This window comes from Rhamphochromis longiceps, linkage group LG14, assembly GCF_057381845.1.
Source record: "Rhamphochromis longiceps isolate RC_006_pf linkage group LG14, R_longiceps_female_GT1.1, whole genome shotgun sequence".
In the NCBI taxonomy this organism is placed as follows: Eukaryota; Metazoa; Chordata; class Actinopteri; order Cichliformes; family Cichlidae; genus Rhamphochromis; species Rhamphochromis longiceps.
This window is the reverse complement of record NC_140570.1, coordinates 35,397,414-35,413,170: the sequence shown is the minus strand read 5'-3', so window position 1 is coordinate 35,413,170 and position 15,757 is coordinate 35,397,414. Positions and strand designations below refer to the sequence as shown.

The following is a 15,757-nucleotide window of genomic DNA, read 5'->3' as shown; positions in this document are numbered from 1 at the left end:
CTAACTTCAAGAATAGTGCTGCGCAGAGGAGGTTTCTCCACCAGCAGGATAGAGCTCATTCTTCAGCCACATACTGACTGGAATGATAAAAAGTCATGTAGTCCTTCAACTGCCAAGCTATTTTTCAACAATGCTGATGCAAGCACTGAGTGCAAGCTCGCTCTAATTGATGGCGGCTGAGAAACTCCACTGAATTTGCCGCCCTGCTTAAGAACATCCCAGTGGCAGGTGGTGAGGGAGAGATTGTTTTTGAAGCATTTTTCTTACTCACTTATTCCCTCTGCCAAGATTTATCCGTGCTTAGGTGTAACATATTTGTTATCGACTACAGGTTGTTTTGGATGCCCCACAAACTAAGGCTGAAGATGATACTCAGTCTGTGGCCTATTTTTTTTTGGACTGTAGGACTGAGGGAGCATGAGGCAGGGAGTGACATGATTGGCTCTGTGAGCCGTGGTCATACTGGCCCCAAAGGGGTGGCTCTGGAGCCGCCCTGTGGGATTAGCTGCATTACAGCCACAACACTAATCTGATTAACAGCTGAAATGTGAGGACTCCCCATCCGTCTATGATCAGAGGACCTCAGAGACTCTCAGAGACAGGTGGAAAGACATTAGAGTGGAAATACGGGCAAGTAATATAAGAACGATCCGTATGACAGGAAGAAGAGACTTGTTTAATCTGCGAGTTAAAGCTAACAACGTCTTCCCACAGGATACACAGCCTCCCACCATTTCCTGTGAGGTAATTCCTTCCTTACCTCTTTGGCCACACTGTGCCATTGCTGGTGGCTGACGCACATGTCCATACGCTCCTTGTGAAAGAACTTGCACTTTTCAGGAACCAGAAGGACGTCACTCACAAACTCGCCCACTGTAACAGCAAAACAGAAAATGGACCAATATGCCTGTTATTCACACCACCAATCTGTCCAAAAAAAGCCTAATCACTGCCTAACAGCACTGCCAGGGTTTATAAAAATATCTCATAGTCGGACTAAAAAGGAATAGATGAAGAGCAAAAAAGGGGGCCAAGATTCAATAATTCATAGCTGCCTGGTCCTAGATACTTCATTCCAGCGGTATAACAGAGAGGGCATTTGGCACTTTAACACTTGTAGCTGCCTCAGAACCTGAGAGGGATTCATCTCCCTTCTATAGCTGCATCTGTTACCCATCTGCAATCAAAATGGCAGTGGAGAAAATCAGGTTTCACACTGTGACTCTTTTAAGGTAGTCCAGGCTCTTCCTGCAAGAAAATGACATCATTTGCTTGATGAATTCAATTCAGCGATGTTTTATTCATAGAGCGAGCTGACAGAAAGAGGATCTGGAAGAAATAAATGGCTTGAAAGGTTTCTTGTGAGTTCCTATGAATAGATTTAAGATGAAAAAAGAAAAACATGCACGTCTGAGAAAATGGTGCAGGGGTCATAAGAAAGATTAAAAAGGACAGTGACTGCTCACATGCTGGCAGTGTGACAAGTTGCTCAGGTAGAGCCATGGCCACCAGAAACAGATGGAAAGCCAGGCAGCCAGGCAGGGAAAGAAAAAGAGGGCCCAATGAATAGAAGGTTTAGAGCGCGGGCTGAAAGCACACAAATCAGGGTCTAGAGGTTTCACGATGAGGGCTGGGAGCTGTCCTATAACTGCTCATTTAGTGGTTCGCCCTAAACTCGGCCTCAGGCAGGGCTGCTGGAGCACAGGCGAGGCGAGGCAGGCGGGTAGAGGGCGAAAAAGCAGTGTTTTGGAAAATGAGAGGGTAGGATAGGAAGAGAAGAGAGCCTGAAATAGTAGAGGACTCAGCAGCTGCTTCTCACCACCCCCCCTTCAGACCCCCGTCTGCTTTATACCCACCAATGGTTAAGGTTAGCCACATTAAGCAGATTTATCCAGGTTCTCTACTTAGACACATCAATTGCATCTAAGTAATTGTGCAATTGCTGGTTGGCACAAAATTATTCAACAGAATACTGAATGCATCTGATTTAACATTTTATCTGTCTTCTGGCTTTCAATGAAGATATGATTCATGGCTTTGTTTGACACTTCTGTCACTGAACATTTTATACCCTTTATTCTCATTACTTGTTCTTGCACTACTTCTATTTCACCACATTTTATAGCTCAATTTCTGTCCCATATATCTGCAATTCTATATATTGTTAACGGGTAAAAATTAGCTCTGTCATGACTCCACAGGGCATTACAGTAGAATAATAGAACAGCCAAGCCCAATAATATAACAAAATTATTATAAAATAAACACTTGAAGTGGCCATTCTGCATGATTACTCCCTTCATTTTTATGGATTTGCTGCTGATATTTCTGTCCTCCACTTTTAAGCAAGTAGAGCTCTAACAATGACATTTGCTCACTTTGTAGGAGAACAACTTTTATTTTATTTCATTGCTGCTAATGATTTAAATTGCCTTCCGCTTTACTAACTCTGGCCTCCTTTCCAGAGAAACTGAGAAGCTCAAGGACAAATATGACTCCCTGTAACCCTCAGCTCCATATATTCTCCACCGGATGCTAAGCGATTCATTTACTTATGCTTTCATTTCGTCCACTCACTCTCAGAGGCTTCTCTGGTTGTGAGGTGGAGTGGGTTTCAAGCAGATGCCGTATGCAGTCACACTGCAGTGGGTGATGGATGATGGTGTTCGGTGAGCAGCTGTGCCTTGCTCACTGCAAGAAACCCAGCACCGTGTGTTTTCTGTGCATTATCAGTTTGTGTAGTTGCAAGTGTGAGCATAAGAGCATACTCTTCTATTTCGGTGACCTCCTCTCCACATGCTCTATTCATCCACTTTTCCTTTAACCTGCCATCTATCAGATGCCCTTGCTAACACTGTCAAATTCCTGGTCTGGCTGCACCGAATGCATATAAGGCATGTACTGAAGATCCTCTCACTGCTGCAAGGTGCTAAATCATAGCGCATAGCTTTTGTGTTTCAAGGACTCTCAAGGTGAAACCTGCTGTCATTAATTTCAGTGATAATTTCTACACCCTAAATTCAAATATAAATATGGATGGAAAAAATGAGTGTTTCCTGGACAAAAATAGTTTGAAATACATAATTTTAAAATAAATTAGAGGAATATTATTAATACATGCATGCACCTGTTGCTTTGTCTGATTTTAAGCCATATAGCTCGTTTAATGTGAAGTTATTTTTGATTTCTTGGCTAACCTGTCATTTACATTTGGATTGTGCTTTTTTGGGGAGGGAACCAGACATTTCTAAAATCAGGAAGTAGCTGGAGTTCGATGACACATAATGGAAAGAACACTTCATTTAACTACTGGTTTTAGACCCTAGAAAATGTTTTGTGATGGCCTGAAGACTTATTTCTGACTCTGCAAAACATTTTTCAAGCCATAATGGAATACTAACAGATAGCGCACCAAGCTTTTTTTGTACACATTTTCAGTGTATTCACAATAGCACAACTCAGCATCTGTTACGACAACTGAACTTGTCACTGTGTATCCTGCCCTTTGTTCCACCAATAGACTTAGTCAACAGGAAAAGCAAAGAATGTGCCATGTGCATAAATGTTATGCAATTATGTACATTTCCCACCCACCTAAACATCGCTTTAAAATGCCTCCTGAAAAGTCTACAAAGTATCTTAAAAAGGCTTTAATATGCCTCAAATAAATGATGCCATATTGGAGACAGCTACCAGGGGCAGCAGAATTTAAGCCCCTAGTTCTATAAAACCAAAATGCAAATGTAAAGTTGTCTCAATAAATCAGTGTTTGCAAATACAAAGAGTGCACCTATATTTTTCTCCAATAACATGCAGTCTGCAGTCAATTTAATCACTATGTAACAGACACGCCAACAAACACCAGAGTCACACATGTGCAATAACCGTTTTTACCATTCTAGACATAATAATAAAAAAGTCTCTAAAATAATCCTGACTCGTCTGACAAAGACATCATGCTGCAGGGATTAAAGCGCCATGGAACAAAAATCGCATTCATTTGCAGAGCCATTGTTTGAGGACAGGAAACATGGAGGGATTGTGGCTCTGAGCCTTTGCATGGAGAGAGATGGACTACAGCACAACCCATCTCTCTCCTTTTACACTGAGCTTCTTCCTTAGCACTTGCATTATTCATATAAACCTATTAATTTGACATGGGTGCAGGTCTAGCCCTTTTAATCAAATCCTTCCAGCTAAAGCCCAGCTCCCTTTGGAGCATTTCATTTCTTTTTGAATCTAGTATAATTAAAGTACACTGACAAACAAAAGGCGGAACCTCTGATGTCCATTTCTCTGAAACATTATGCAGACATTGCAAACAATGAATAATTTAAAAGCACTTGTTACTGCATTTGATATGATAGAGAGGCCTGACAAGTAATGGACTGCAGAGAGGAGCCACGGTGAAGTGGCAGAAGCATGGCATGTCATGAAGCGTATGATCAGAGCCCTCCAACTAATCCCCCTAAAATGCTCCATTACATAATTAAGCAGTAACCCTCTGAACAGCCTTCTTCTCACCAACACCTTATGTTTATCTCTCCTTCTCCATCTGTCCTCTGCTTTCTCAGTTGAGGCTCCTCATTTGGAGCTTAGCAGAGCAGCAGAGAGGGCTCTGTAAATTGATAGGGCATGAGTGTCACCCCTTTAACAATGATGATGAAAAATGTGCAAGAGTGAATCCTTAATTATTCTAGAAGAGGTAATGAAATTGGCCTAATCAAATGGAAGTCGTTTCACTGCTGTTGAACTATGCTTAAAGAGTTCAGGTGCAACAGTCAGCTGTAGTGAAAGTACAGTCCTATTAAGTATTGTAGCCTCTGGATGTCAGATGAGAGGAAGCCATAGTGAAATTTTGGAAAATGATTCCGCCTCTAAATCTCTCATCTGTATTCACGTCTCAGCCACCAAGTAGCCGCTCTGGATGTGTGTTTGCTGTCCCATGGAGTACCCCAAAACCACCTCTCTGCATTTGCCAAAAATGCTCTTGAATGGTAGCCTATTTCACAGTCCAGTGCAAGTGCTAATGGCTTTTTCATCCTGGAAAGCGGCACAACTCAATCAGCAAGAGGCCTTTGGACAGAGGAAGAATGTCGGAAAGTGTTAGCAGCATGAAGGAAGATGTTTTTTCTTCCTGACATGGCTGGACAAATACAGGGAGGAGTTTCAAGACTCCATTTCTATCTTATTGCAATCCTCAGCGGTAGCAGGAGTGTACTGTGTTTTTGTAAGTCAGGGGCCACAGAGGCATGTGGCCTGCATAGTCTGGGGCTATATCTGACATTTAATAAACCAGAATATAGCCATGTTGCCACTGCTGATTACAGAGATTCTGCAGGAGACAGAGGAGAGAGAGCATTGTCTATGACAGTGCAGGCGAATGGCGAAATGGGGAGTAATAAAGTAGGCCTCCTCACAGACCCCTCTCTTGCTGACCCTGTGTGTCTGTGTGAGTTTATGGCCACTGTCTGAGGAAGGGGGGATAAGATTGCAGTTTATTGCTCAACAAGCCTCCCCAGCAATAAAAGGCTCATGGCCCTAAGCCATCCATTCTGAAACACATTAGCTCCCATCCAGCCTGGATCTGCTCAATCTGCAGCTCAAGGCCAGAATTAGTCAACTGAATCAGACTCCAATATAGCTCTATGTCACCTCTGCCTGTGGCTAAGATGTATCATACTCTAATCTTTCTCCACCCTGATGGATAATACAGACAAAGGGGGAAAATGAAGAACATCTAGATTTGAAGGGTTATTTACCACCTAAGTGATTTCTCCCGACCCTTGAACCACTCATAAGTGCACAAGCTTACCTAAGCATTTGTAAGGCACTACAACATGGGCGTGCCCTTTGCACACTTTCTTCTCTTTCTTGCACCAGTTCTCAATGCGAATGGGCTGGTTGGCTTCCACCACATTTGTAATCTGGAGTTCTGGATACATCTGCAGGAAGAAGAAGACCCAAATTAATATTAAGCACTGAGAGAACGTACATTTGTGTACGTGTGTGTCCGTGTGTAGATGTGTGTGAAAGAGAGAGAGAAGGTGAGATAAGTGGAGCTTCAGTAGGATCCTTTAATCCACACTTTATACTCTCTAGATGCCATCTGTTCATCCGTGAAAGAGCATATGATTTACACTTTCCCCAAATGCCAACAAAATGTCATTGGTAAATGCAACTGAAGCTTTTGAGATAGGCTGCTTGAAAATGTACAGCCCTGCTTTTTTTTTCTTCCCTTGGATGGCTGCATAATAAACCATGACACCATTTCCAGAAGCCTCCTGGGTTAGCAGGTATAGTAGGAGTACTGAGTAAATAAGAGTGAGGATATCCATGTTGTGTAAAACTTCGTTTTAGAGGCAGCTTGAGAAAATGACAGTCACAAGATCTGGGAATTTAAAAGCCACCCACCATAGTGTAAATAACACCTTATAGCCTCTCTAGTGACAAATCACAGAAAAATGAAAATTGGCTTTTCCCCTCACCACAGTAGCTAATTTCCCTCAGTACACATCAATTTAGTCTTCAATGCCACCCACCTAACCTAAAATGTCCTCAACAAATAATTTATACTTAATAATCTAAAGTTGTGCAAAAGTTTGTTATTTCAATGTGAACCTACTGTGAAGCAAACCCAGCTGTTTTGAACAGACACCATTTTCATTTGCCACGAGCAGGTTATCTTAGTTTAGCAAGAAGGCTGAAAAAAGAAAATAGCCTGGCTCTGTCCAAAAATCTGCCTGAAAGCAGCTCTAAAGTTCACTTATTAAACCGGATATCTTGTTTTTTTTTCCAATTCACTGCTTTTTTATTTTTGTACAGACATGAGATCGGTTTGATCCTCTCATCTAACTCCCCACCAGACAGAAAACAGGCGTGTATCCAAAAATGTCAAAGTATTCTTCTCAGTTAACTCTCAGTAAATGACATTTAATATATTTCCTGACAGCAGCACCAATAAGCTGCTAAATGGAACAAGAAAAATGAATAAAAGCACACAGTAGACTGCAGGTTTAGCCATCACACATGTGCCACCCGAAAACTCTTAAAATCAACCAGACATGATGAAATTATTATTTTATTATTTAGGTATAAAAAGTATAAAGAAAATGTGACAAAATATATGTTCAAAAATACATGAATTTAAGAAAATTTCCTTGTTTCTATGGCACAAATGGGGGATAAATGGCAACGTAATGTCATGCTCAGTTATCACAAAAGTCATCATCACAGTTGTTTTGGTCAGTGTTGAGACCAGGATTGTTTAACACAACTACTCAAAGACTTTACTTAACAGGCAAAGCTTAATTTGTTAAAACTTCTCTGAACTTTAATTATAATTCAAATTAAACAACTAAATAACTGCTAGAAATAAATAAAGAAACCAAATATGCCACGGTCTGGCACATTCATTGAGAGGTAAATGGAAAGGAAAGCAAAACAATTACTGCAAAACAGAACGCAGCAAAATAATTGCTTTATCTCGATTATCTAGCTTTAATAATCATTCAAAGCCGAAAGTGGTTCTGAAATTAAATTTGATTAATTGCAGTCATATAAAAACAACTATCCAAAAAAATAATAAAATAAAAATCCTTGCAATTGTTACTTCAAACACGTTTCTTGCACTTTCACACAGTTGCATCCCTAGCCATCTAATTTAATGAACTGACAACTCATGAAGCTACTGAGCGTTCTAAGTAGTAAATGAGTTTCATCAAGTCTGTGAGACTGACAGGATAAAGACGTGTCTGTGTCACAATGTCTTACCTCCTGGCAGTACTGCAGTATACCTTCTTTGGTTCTTACACAGCTCTTAGTCCCAGATGGGTCTGGTTCCCAGCGGCCGGTTTGAATGTTGATGTGCATGTTGAGCTTTCCACAGAACATCGCCACCTGTGGCTCGGCCACGGCAAACCCTGTGCCTGCGTTTGCTGCCAGTGCCTGCAGAAGGACAAGAGCAAAGAGAGAAATAAGGGTTAAAACACTCAGTCATCATAAAGCCCATAAAAGCTGGGGAATAAGCTGGTTGACAGACTTGAGAAGCTGTCTGCCCCACTCCCATCTCTCATAAACACCATTCTGCATTATGGAGTCTGATCGGATAAACCAGATTCGGATTATGTGCTGTAATACAGAACTTATAAGACATGAAGTATTGCATGTCTTGGCTGCTGCCAACTCTCTGCTGCAGTGCTGAGAGAGCAGAGGGATTCAGACAGGAGACAAATTAATTGCACCTGGGGAATATTTGGCAGGGTGGATGGTTAAACAAGTGGAGGTTTGATTGGATTTGTGCACAACATTTTTAGCTCTGATGTGCACTGAGTAACTAAGAGGCTTCACACAGAGAGCAGGAGATCAGACGGGGAAAAAAACTGCAGTTCGTCACGCCTCACAAACCAGGACATTCCTAGTTGAAGGCAGAGCTTTGATTGTCTAGACCTCCCGGGACCAAAGTCTTTCTACAAAGTAGAGATCATTTATTCTTCAGAGTAAACAATCCACACACTCTGCATCATCAGGTCAGCTGTGCAGACATATTAGAACAAGATAAGCAGGTTTTTCAAGATATTCTGGAAATATATCCATAATATTTCTTTCTTCTAACGCCATTCCCCATCTTTGTTTACTTGCACACCCTTTGATCTTAACTGTTAGCTTCTGCTATCTTTGTATACTCTTCTCTGTTATGATTTCCTAAACAATATACTGTAGTTCCTCTTTAAGCAAGCAGGAAGCACAAACACCCAGATGCATGTCCTTCATTTGATAACTAAACAGCTCTTATGATATCAAATGGACACATTCAAAGCTACTGTGCAGTCATCTGTTGCACAATTGGCTTTCATGTGGCTCGGTGTGTGTTTAGCATGGGTCGTGTCATCGGCTCCTCATTGAAACAATAAGTCACATCCTGCTAATGTTCACGTGATGCTAGTGGTGCTACTGCACAGGTATCTCATATTAATCAGTGAAGCGATGTAGGTCTGCATGCCAAACTGTCCCAAAGCAGACACTAGGGAGTCTCCAGACAGGGAGTGGAACAGAACTGATGCCCACTTGATTGTCATAATATCATCAGACTGAGTAAACACGCTTCAGCCCCAGAGGGAGATCAAGGCAATGAGTGGCGACACATTTCTGACCATTTGCTGGGTTCTCAACACAGAGAAGATGTGGGCAGAGGTGTCGCCGCTGTAGCACTGAGCCAAGGACAAAACAGCTGAAGAGCAACGCTTGAGTAACAGCGTGTTAGACAAAGCTCTCTGTTTAATTCTGTGCAGGCTCCCAGGCTGACAATGGATGCAGAACAGAGTAGAGTGAGGACAAAACAAGTGCTGTGTAATCAGCAGTTGGCTGTGCTGCGTGATGAGCTGCAGAGTTAACCAGAGCTCAGTCTGCTTGCACACAGACAAACACACATCAACTGAATAAAGCTCCAGCCCAACACATACCTACATAAGTATACACGTGCACATTTAGCAACAAGCACATCCTCAAAACATGTCCGTCCACACAGACTACCTGATTATGCCTTTACCCTGCTCCAATACTCCCTCTCTGAACTAAAATAGGCAATCAAACAAGGAATAAAACGGCAGCAAATCTCAAACGGTTAAAAACTGAACACTAAGATTTAGGTTATTATTACAGTTATTGAACTGTAGCTAGATAGAGGCTTACAAAAACAAATACAGTACTGTATACTATATACATTTTCTTTTCTTTGAATTTACTTCCACTTTGTGTACTTATACACACATATAATAATGTTTTACCTGCTGACCTAACAAATTCTTCTATTTGAAAAATTTTGTAGACTTTGCATGGTGAACTATGTATATTTTTACGCTGTTAAATCCAACAAACTGTTAATTGTTGAAAAGACAACAACTAGCGAGGATTGACCTGAACAAAAAATTTAAGCCTGTTTGCTCTCCACCTGCTTTCTCAGGTATTCTCAGAGTGCCTCAGGAGCAGAGAGGTGTAGAGGGGATAGTGACAGCCTGACTACAACTACAAGGTTGCCGTTGAAAAACAAGTGTTGGGTGTGTCTCGACACCCCTTTGACTCCCGCTTTATATTTAATTCTTCAAAGACAACAATAGCACTGTAGGAAGAGTGGAGGCAGTTAATACCACTGTGGTAAATCTGCAGTCACATGCCAGTTTAGGAGCCAGACCTGCACAAAGAGCAGTGCAATGGAGGGCGTCTGAGAGCGCGAGAAGTGACACACAGAAAACTAGCTCCTTTGTGGTTCCTGTCTTTTCCGTGTCACCTTTAGAAAACACACGGCGAAATGCACACTGCTACAGGAGACGTAGATTCCTTTGTTCTTGATTCAACATGTCGCACATTTTGGTCCAACTTTGAAACAGACAATTTTTGTTTGGTTGCGACTCAGCCTTGGACAGTCGCTCATCTGAATGTCATTTCCAGAGCAGTCAAGCACACAACTGGAGTGTCATTGTTCCAGTTCTTTATGTCATTCAAGAACGATGTGCTCTGTCAACCCACGAGGGCCAGCGAAATGGAGGTTATATGCAATAATATTTAATTACGTTCTTCAATCTCGATGTGATTCAACATGAAATAGAAGATCAGGCCACTATTTCATTTTTTAATTTTTACAGTACAGCAGCCCTTTGACTGTCAATTATTTTTGCTGATATTTATGATCAGGGTGTAAAAAAATCCTCATGTAATGTTATTGCTAATTCAGCTCGCTAGACCTGAAGGCTTTATACAAACAGAAAAAACAGATTAGATTGCCTGGAGACATGAAATAATAGATTAATAAGTGGGATTAAAAAAAGATGAGCCTTCAGCATATTTTGAAGAGCAAACGGGAGCGTTGGATTGCACTGAAAATCATGCTGTCTTTTGAGATTTTGTTGGCATATAGAAATATGCTTCGATACAAAATATTTTCTTTGTCATGCGTTACCACCATTGTGTGTGTGTGTGTGTGTGTGTGTGTGTGTGTGTGTGTGTGTGTGTGTGTGTGTGTGTGTGTATCTCTATGCTGCTAAAATACAAAAACAATCTGAATGTAATTTTAACTGCTGAGGCACACACCTCACGGACAAATAAGCCACCGCGCCTAAAAAGTCATCGAGCCCTCTCATCTCTCATTACTGACTCACCGTGAGATGTTATATCGTGTAAGTGTGAACACCTGCTCCTGTGCGTAAGCTCAGCAAGAGGGGAGACAAAAGACGGCGAGAGGGAGTGGAAGCTGGAAAAAGGGAGAGGCGGTGAGACAGAGGAAAGCTCAGGCAAATTGGGTAAACAGCAGCAGGAAACATGCGCTGATTGGCTTATATCCCAGCTTCAAATATTATTCTCAAGTCAACGCAGACTGTAATGCAATAAAGAAGGTGGCGTGAACGCAGGAGAGACAGGCGCTTGTCAAAAGCTGTGTGGGTTGAGGATCATTCAGCTCGTTTTCACTCTTTACTCCAAACACACACCAGTGTGTGTGCCACCGCTTTCCCAGTCCGCCTCCTACACACAAACATGTTTTATTGGTCTGCTCTGAGAGCTGAGCCAAGTTCCACATAAAACAAGCTAAAACATGGCAGGGCATGTTGTGCTGTAACGCATGAAACACTGAATGAACACACAAACAATGCTCCTTTTTATTCCCGTAACAGATAAATATACCACAGATATTAGAGCCTGGCCCTCTAAGAACCAAGCTACACAAACAGAGTGTTTGTCGTTTGAAGGGTAAAACATGAGCGAGTTAAAGCATCTATATCTAGTCTACATTAAACCACTGTTTGCTATACATTGTGTACACATTTGACTTATTTATTGCTGTATTGTTACATAAATATAAAGAAACAGAGAAACACTTCTAATTCTCTTTTACTTCAAAATAATATATTTACAAGATAAATGCTGAACCTAAGTGCAGTGAAATCTCTGTAAAAGATGAATCAACATAAATTTGCAAGGGACAAGATTTTGGGACCAGAAGCATGCTCTCTACGGGGACTGTGGAGAAGAAAATAAGGATGATCGGGTGTTTTCTGATAATGATGCATGATGTAGCATTTTAAAATGTATCTGAATTCATAAGCACTTACTTGTGGCATATGGGAAAAGACATAAAGACATCCACTGTCTTTGCTGAAAGCCCTGAAAAACTGTCCTCCAGAGGATAAGTCATTAGAAGATAATTGATGGTGATTTTCTTTGCTCTGTGTCATTTCCCTTCTCTTTTTACCAACATTTCCTGTTTCGCCCCACTATTTCTATCATGTAATGACAAGAAATGCTGAAAATAATCGACATGACATGAAATGAAATAACAACAAGTCACAGAAACGGTCTAAATGGATTAACGCTTTACATTTACTGAGATGGATTATTTAAGTTCAGGCCATTATCAAGTCTGTGGAAGACATTTTCCCACTGTTTGATATGAAAGGGAGAAAATGATTTTCCATGCAAGCTCTGAAAAGGACTAAATAAAGCCCGATATCGGTAACAATGCAGATTGTGTGCAGAAATAAGAGAATAAGGAAGGTGTAGCTAAGACAGCTGGCACAAAAACATCCCCCCAAAAAAGAAAAGAGAAAGAAACATTCCTTAATGAGGCTTCAGTAAGCCCCTGCAGGACCAGTGCGGGTCAATTATTACATGACCTACCACACAGCATCTGGGCAAAATCCAGAAGAAGCTAATCCAATCTGTGTGTATGTGTATGTGTGTGGTTGTGTGGTCTCAGGTTGACCTGTCAGGCCAGTATGCATGAAAAGCGTGTGAGCTTGGGACACACACTGAGAGAACAGTGGGAAAGGGGAGATGAATACATAAGAGTCATAATCTTCAAAACAGCAGGGTTCGCACCTCAGAGGTGATCCACCAAAGCAGTCACAGAGGTGCAAACTCTGAACGTGCCAAAACAAACTGTACACAAATTTCCTCTGTGACCAGACAGTCGAATAAACGGTGGAGCCTGGCTTCTCTCATAAACAGTTTCTGGTAATCTGCCCATGTTGTGCATAAAAACAGCTACACTGCAGTCAGCTCCAGTGTCAACTGTTCTATAAACTTTTCAGGCCTCACTGAGCGGTGGCAACCGGTCTAATTTTGGCAGAGGTATGGTGAAGCCATTCTCACAGTCTGGCCCCCTTTTAAAAGCAGCTCCAGTACGAGGCACCAGTCAGGATTTCTCATGTTCACAGAATGCTTAGCGTCCATGTGACTCTGCAGAGAAATGCCTGGCATCGTTAATCCACATAATCCTTCCCTCTGGTGACTTAATACTTAAACAAGATATGCAGTAGTGAGAAAGCTGCACTCACATGTACAGGAGGAAAACCTACATGGACAATATACAGGAACATAATAAATGTAATATTGATTTGAGATGTCTTATTGCTTGCAGTAAAATGTGTGACTGAGCAGCCATTGTTTCATTGTGCTAATGTGTGTGGGGGAGCAATTAAAGCACGTTTCTGTATTAGTTTCTATAACAGCCGTTAGTATGGCTTGTTTATTGTTTCTTTAGTTTGTTGCTTCTGTAACTGCATTTTCTTTGAAAGGCAAACATAATTCATTTCCCTTTAAACAATATGCAGTGGTTTGAGTCACTGATCAATAAATACTTTGCTCGGTGTCCAGATTTAGACATGAAAACACCCCCATGAACACGACTAATGAAAAGAAAACATTTTCAGAGAATTTCACTCGTACAGACGGATCTGTGGATAATGTTAGCTCGAAGAAAAGAGGAAGGAGACAGACTTTGGCATTTTTATCTCGTTTAAGTATCGACGGAGCAACTTATGCTGCACAGATCGAAATTTCAGCGGTGACATAAACGCAGATATTTTTCCAAACAAAGCGCTTCATTCGATTCACTTTGGGTGCCGCTGTGGACCGAGACAAGAATCAATGTAACGGACACAGACGTGTTCATGCCGACAGTGATTTGAAGTATGGAGGAGCATTCAGCCTGCTTACGTTTTGCCTATTTAGATTATGAGCTTAATGTGTGCAAAGAAAAGGGGGGTTAAGCTGTTTACCTGAGCCCACTGTGTTGGAGTAAGGTGACTATCACAATAAAAAAGAAATAATGACATGTGTTATAGGAATTACTGTTGGCAGCTTAGAGGAAACTGAATACATGAGGAGTAAGTCTGAGATTAGGAAAACATTATTAAAATGGATATGACAACTTAACAGGAAGTGGGTGACAGTTCAGGGATTAAAAACAAATGACAAAACTTTGATTTATTATCTGGAATTTACTGATTATTTATACCGAAAAGCTGGCAACTATTTCCCCTCGGTCTTATGGTCATGTATTGCCAAAAGTTTAATTCAATAAGAAACACAGGAAATAGTTTTTTATGAGAAGTGTAAACCACGGAATCAAAATCAATATATATATATATATATATATATATATATAAGCTAACTTCTTTCAGTAAGAACGTAACATTTATATTACACACACACACACACACACACACACACACACACACACACACACACAAAAATGTAGCTGTGATTCCTGCCAGTCGTGAAGCCCATGGGAAGGCTGGGCGTGAGCCACTGGCACCATCACTACACAAACAACAGATAACAGACGAGAGGTGGGGGAGAGACTTTCAGCAGCACTGTGACAGTGACATTTTCCTACTGACCAAACACCTCTGCCACCTCCCACCCTCAAAGGGTAGACAGTAAAAGCTGAATAACAAAAGGAAAAAGGTGTCATGTTTGTAGAATTGGAATCCAAAGGGCAAACCCTCACTGCAATGCAAATTGGCTCCTCTGTCTGAGCAAAATGGCCTTTTGTCTTCACCATCTAAAGTGTCCTGAGACTACCCTAGAAGGAAATGCCCTATGAGTCACTGCCCCAAACCAACAGTGCAAAAAATGCATTTGCATTTCAGGGAACAGTTGATTCCAGTTAATGACATTCTCCCCTCTAAAGTCAAAACCTAAACATGTGAAAGTTGCACTTCTGCTTCCTCCTCCTTACACAGAAACATTACTCACTGTGATCTTCCTCTATGAGTGTCCTTTTGTCCAACTACAAAGTCTGCATGTGTTTGAGCGAGTGAAAAAAAAAGTTCTTCTTCAACATTGAAAAAGTCAAAAAATACTTTGAAAACAAAAAAACTAAAGTACAATTGTTTTCAAGGAAAGTTTTTTTGCTCTTGAGTGTGTCTTTCGGTGTTTGTTAGAGTTTAAGGTGACAGGGAGATGCTTCACAGAGGACCGAACATAATGCTTCTAATCACTAGCGGTCACCTCTGTATGGTTCATTAACCTCCCATCATTCACAGCCAGACTGAACCGGACGTGAGAGAAAAGTCTCTTCCTTCTCCTTCAAACTGTCACATGGGAGCAGAAAAATACTCTTACCACACCCTTGAATTATCCATGACACACCAACCCCAACCCCAGCCTCAGATAAGACAGTCAGCTTATTAGTAATTCTCTATGCTCCACCTGTGCTTGATTGAACATGCCATTGATAATGAGACTGTGTGGGACTGCTTCAAAGTGTGAAAGAGTAAAAATACAGTCGTGTAACCATATGCATTTCATTTCTCGAGCCAGGAAAATGATTCAAATTTGACAATGAGTTGATCAATTAAGGAGAGTTCAAAGGATGATTGATCTCAGTGAGATGCAATAAGGAAATTTTTACCTTTCTGACTCAAGATGTATCATCAATCCAATTTTCTAACAGCTTGTCCAACTATGACTGAGCCTTTCC

General features: G+C 41.1%; 1 protein-coding gene across 4 annotated transcripts in view; it reads right to left on the bottom strand.

Annotated features, from left to right (window-relative positions):
• The window catches only part of aplp2 (amyloid beta (A4) precursor-like protein 2), a 52,485-nt gene that overhangs the window by 15,828 nt on the left and 20,900 nt on the right, over window positions 1–15,757 (bottom strand). For all 4 annotated transcript variants that reach the window (XM_085379900.1, XM_085379902.1, XM_085379901.1 and 1 more), the window contains exons 2-4: window positions 7,774–7,947; window positions 5,816–5,945; window positions 761–873 (exon numbers count right to left, since the gene is read on the bottom strand). In XM_085379900.1, coding sequence (XP_085236026.1) covers window positions 761–873; window positions 5,816–5,945; window positions 7,774–7,947 — 417 coding nt within the window. The remainder of the gene's footprint in view (window positions 1–760; window positions 874–5,815; window positions 5,946–7,773; window positions 7,948–15,757) is intronic.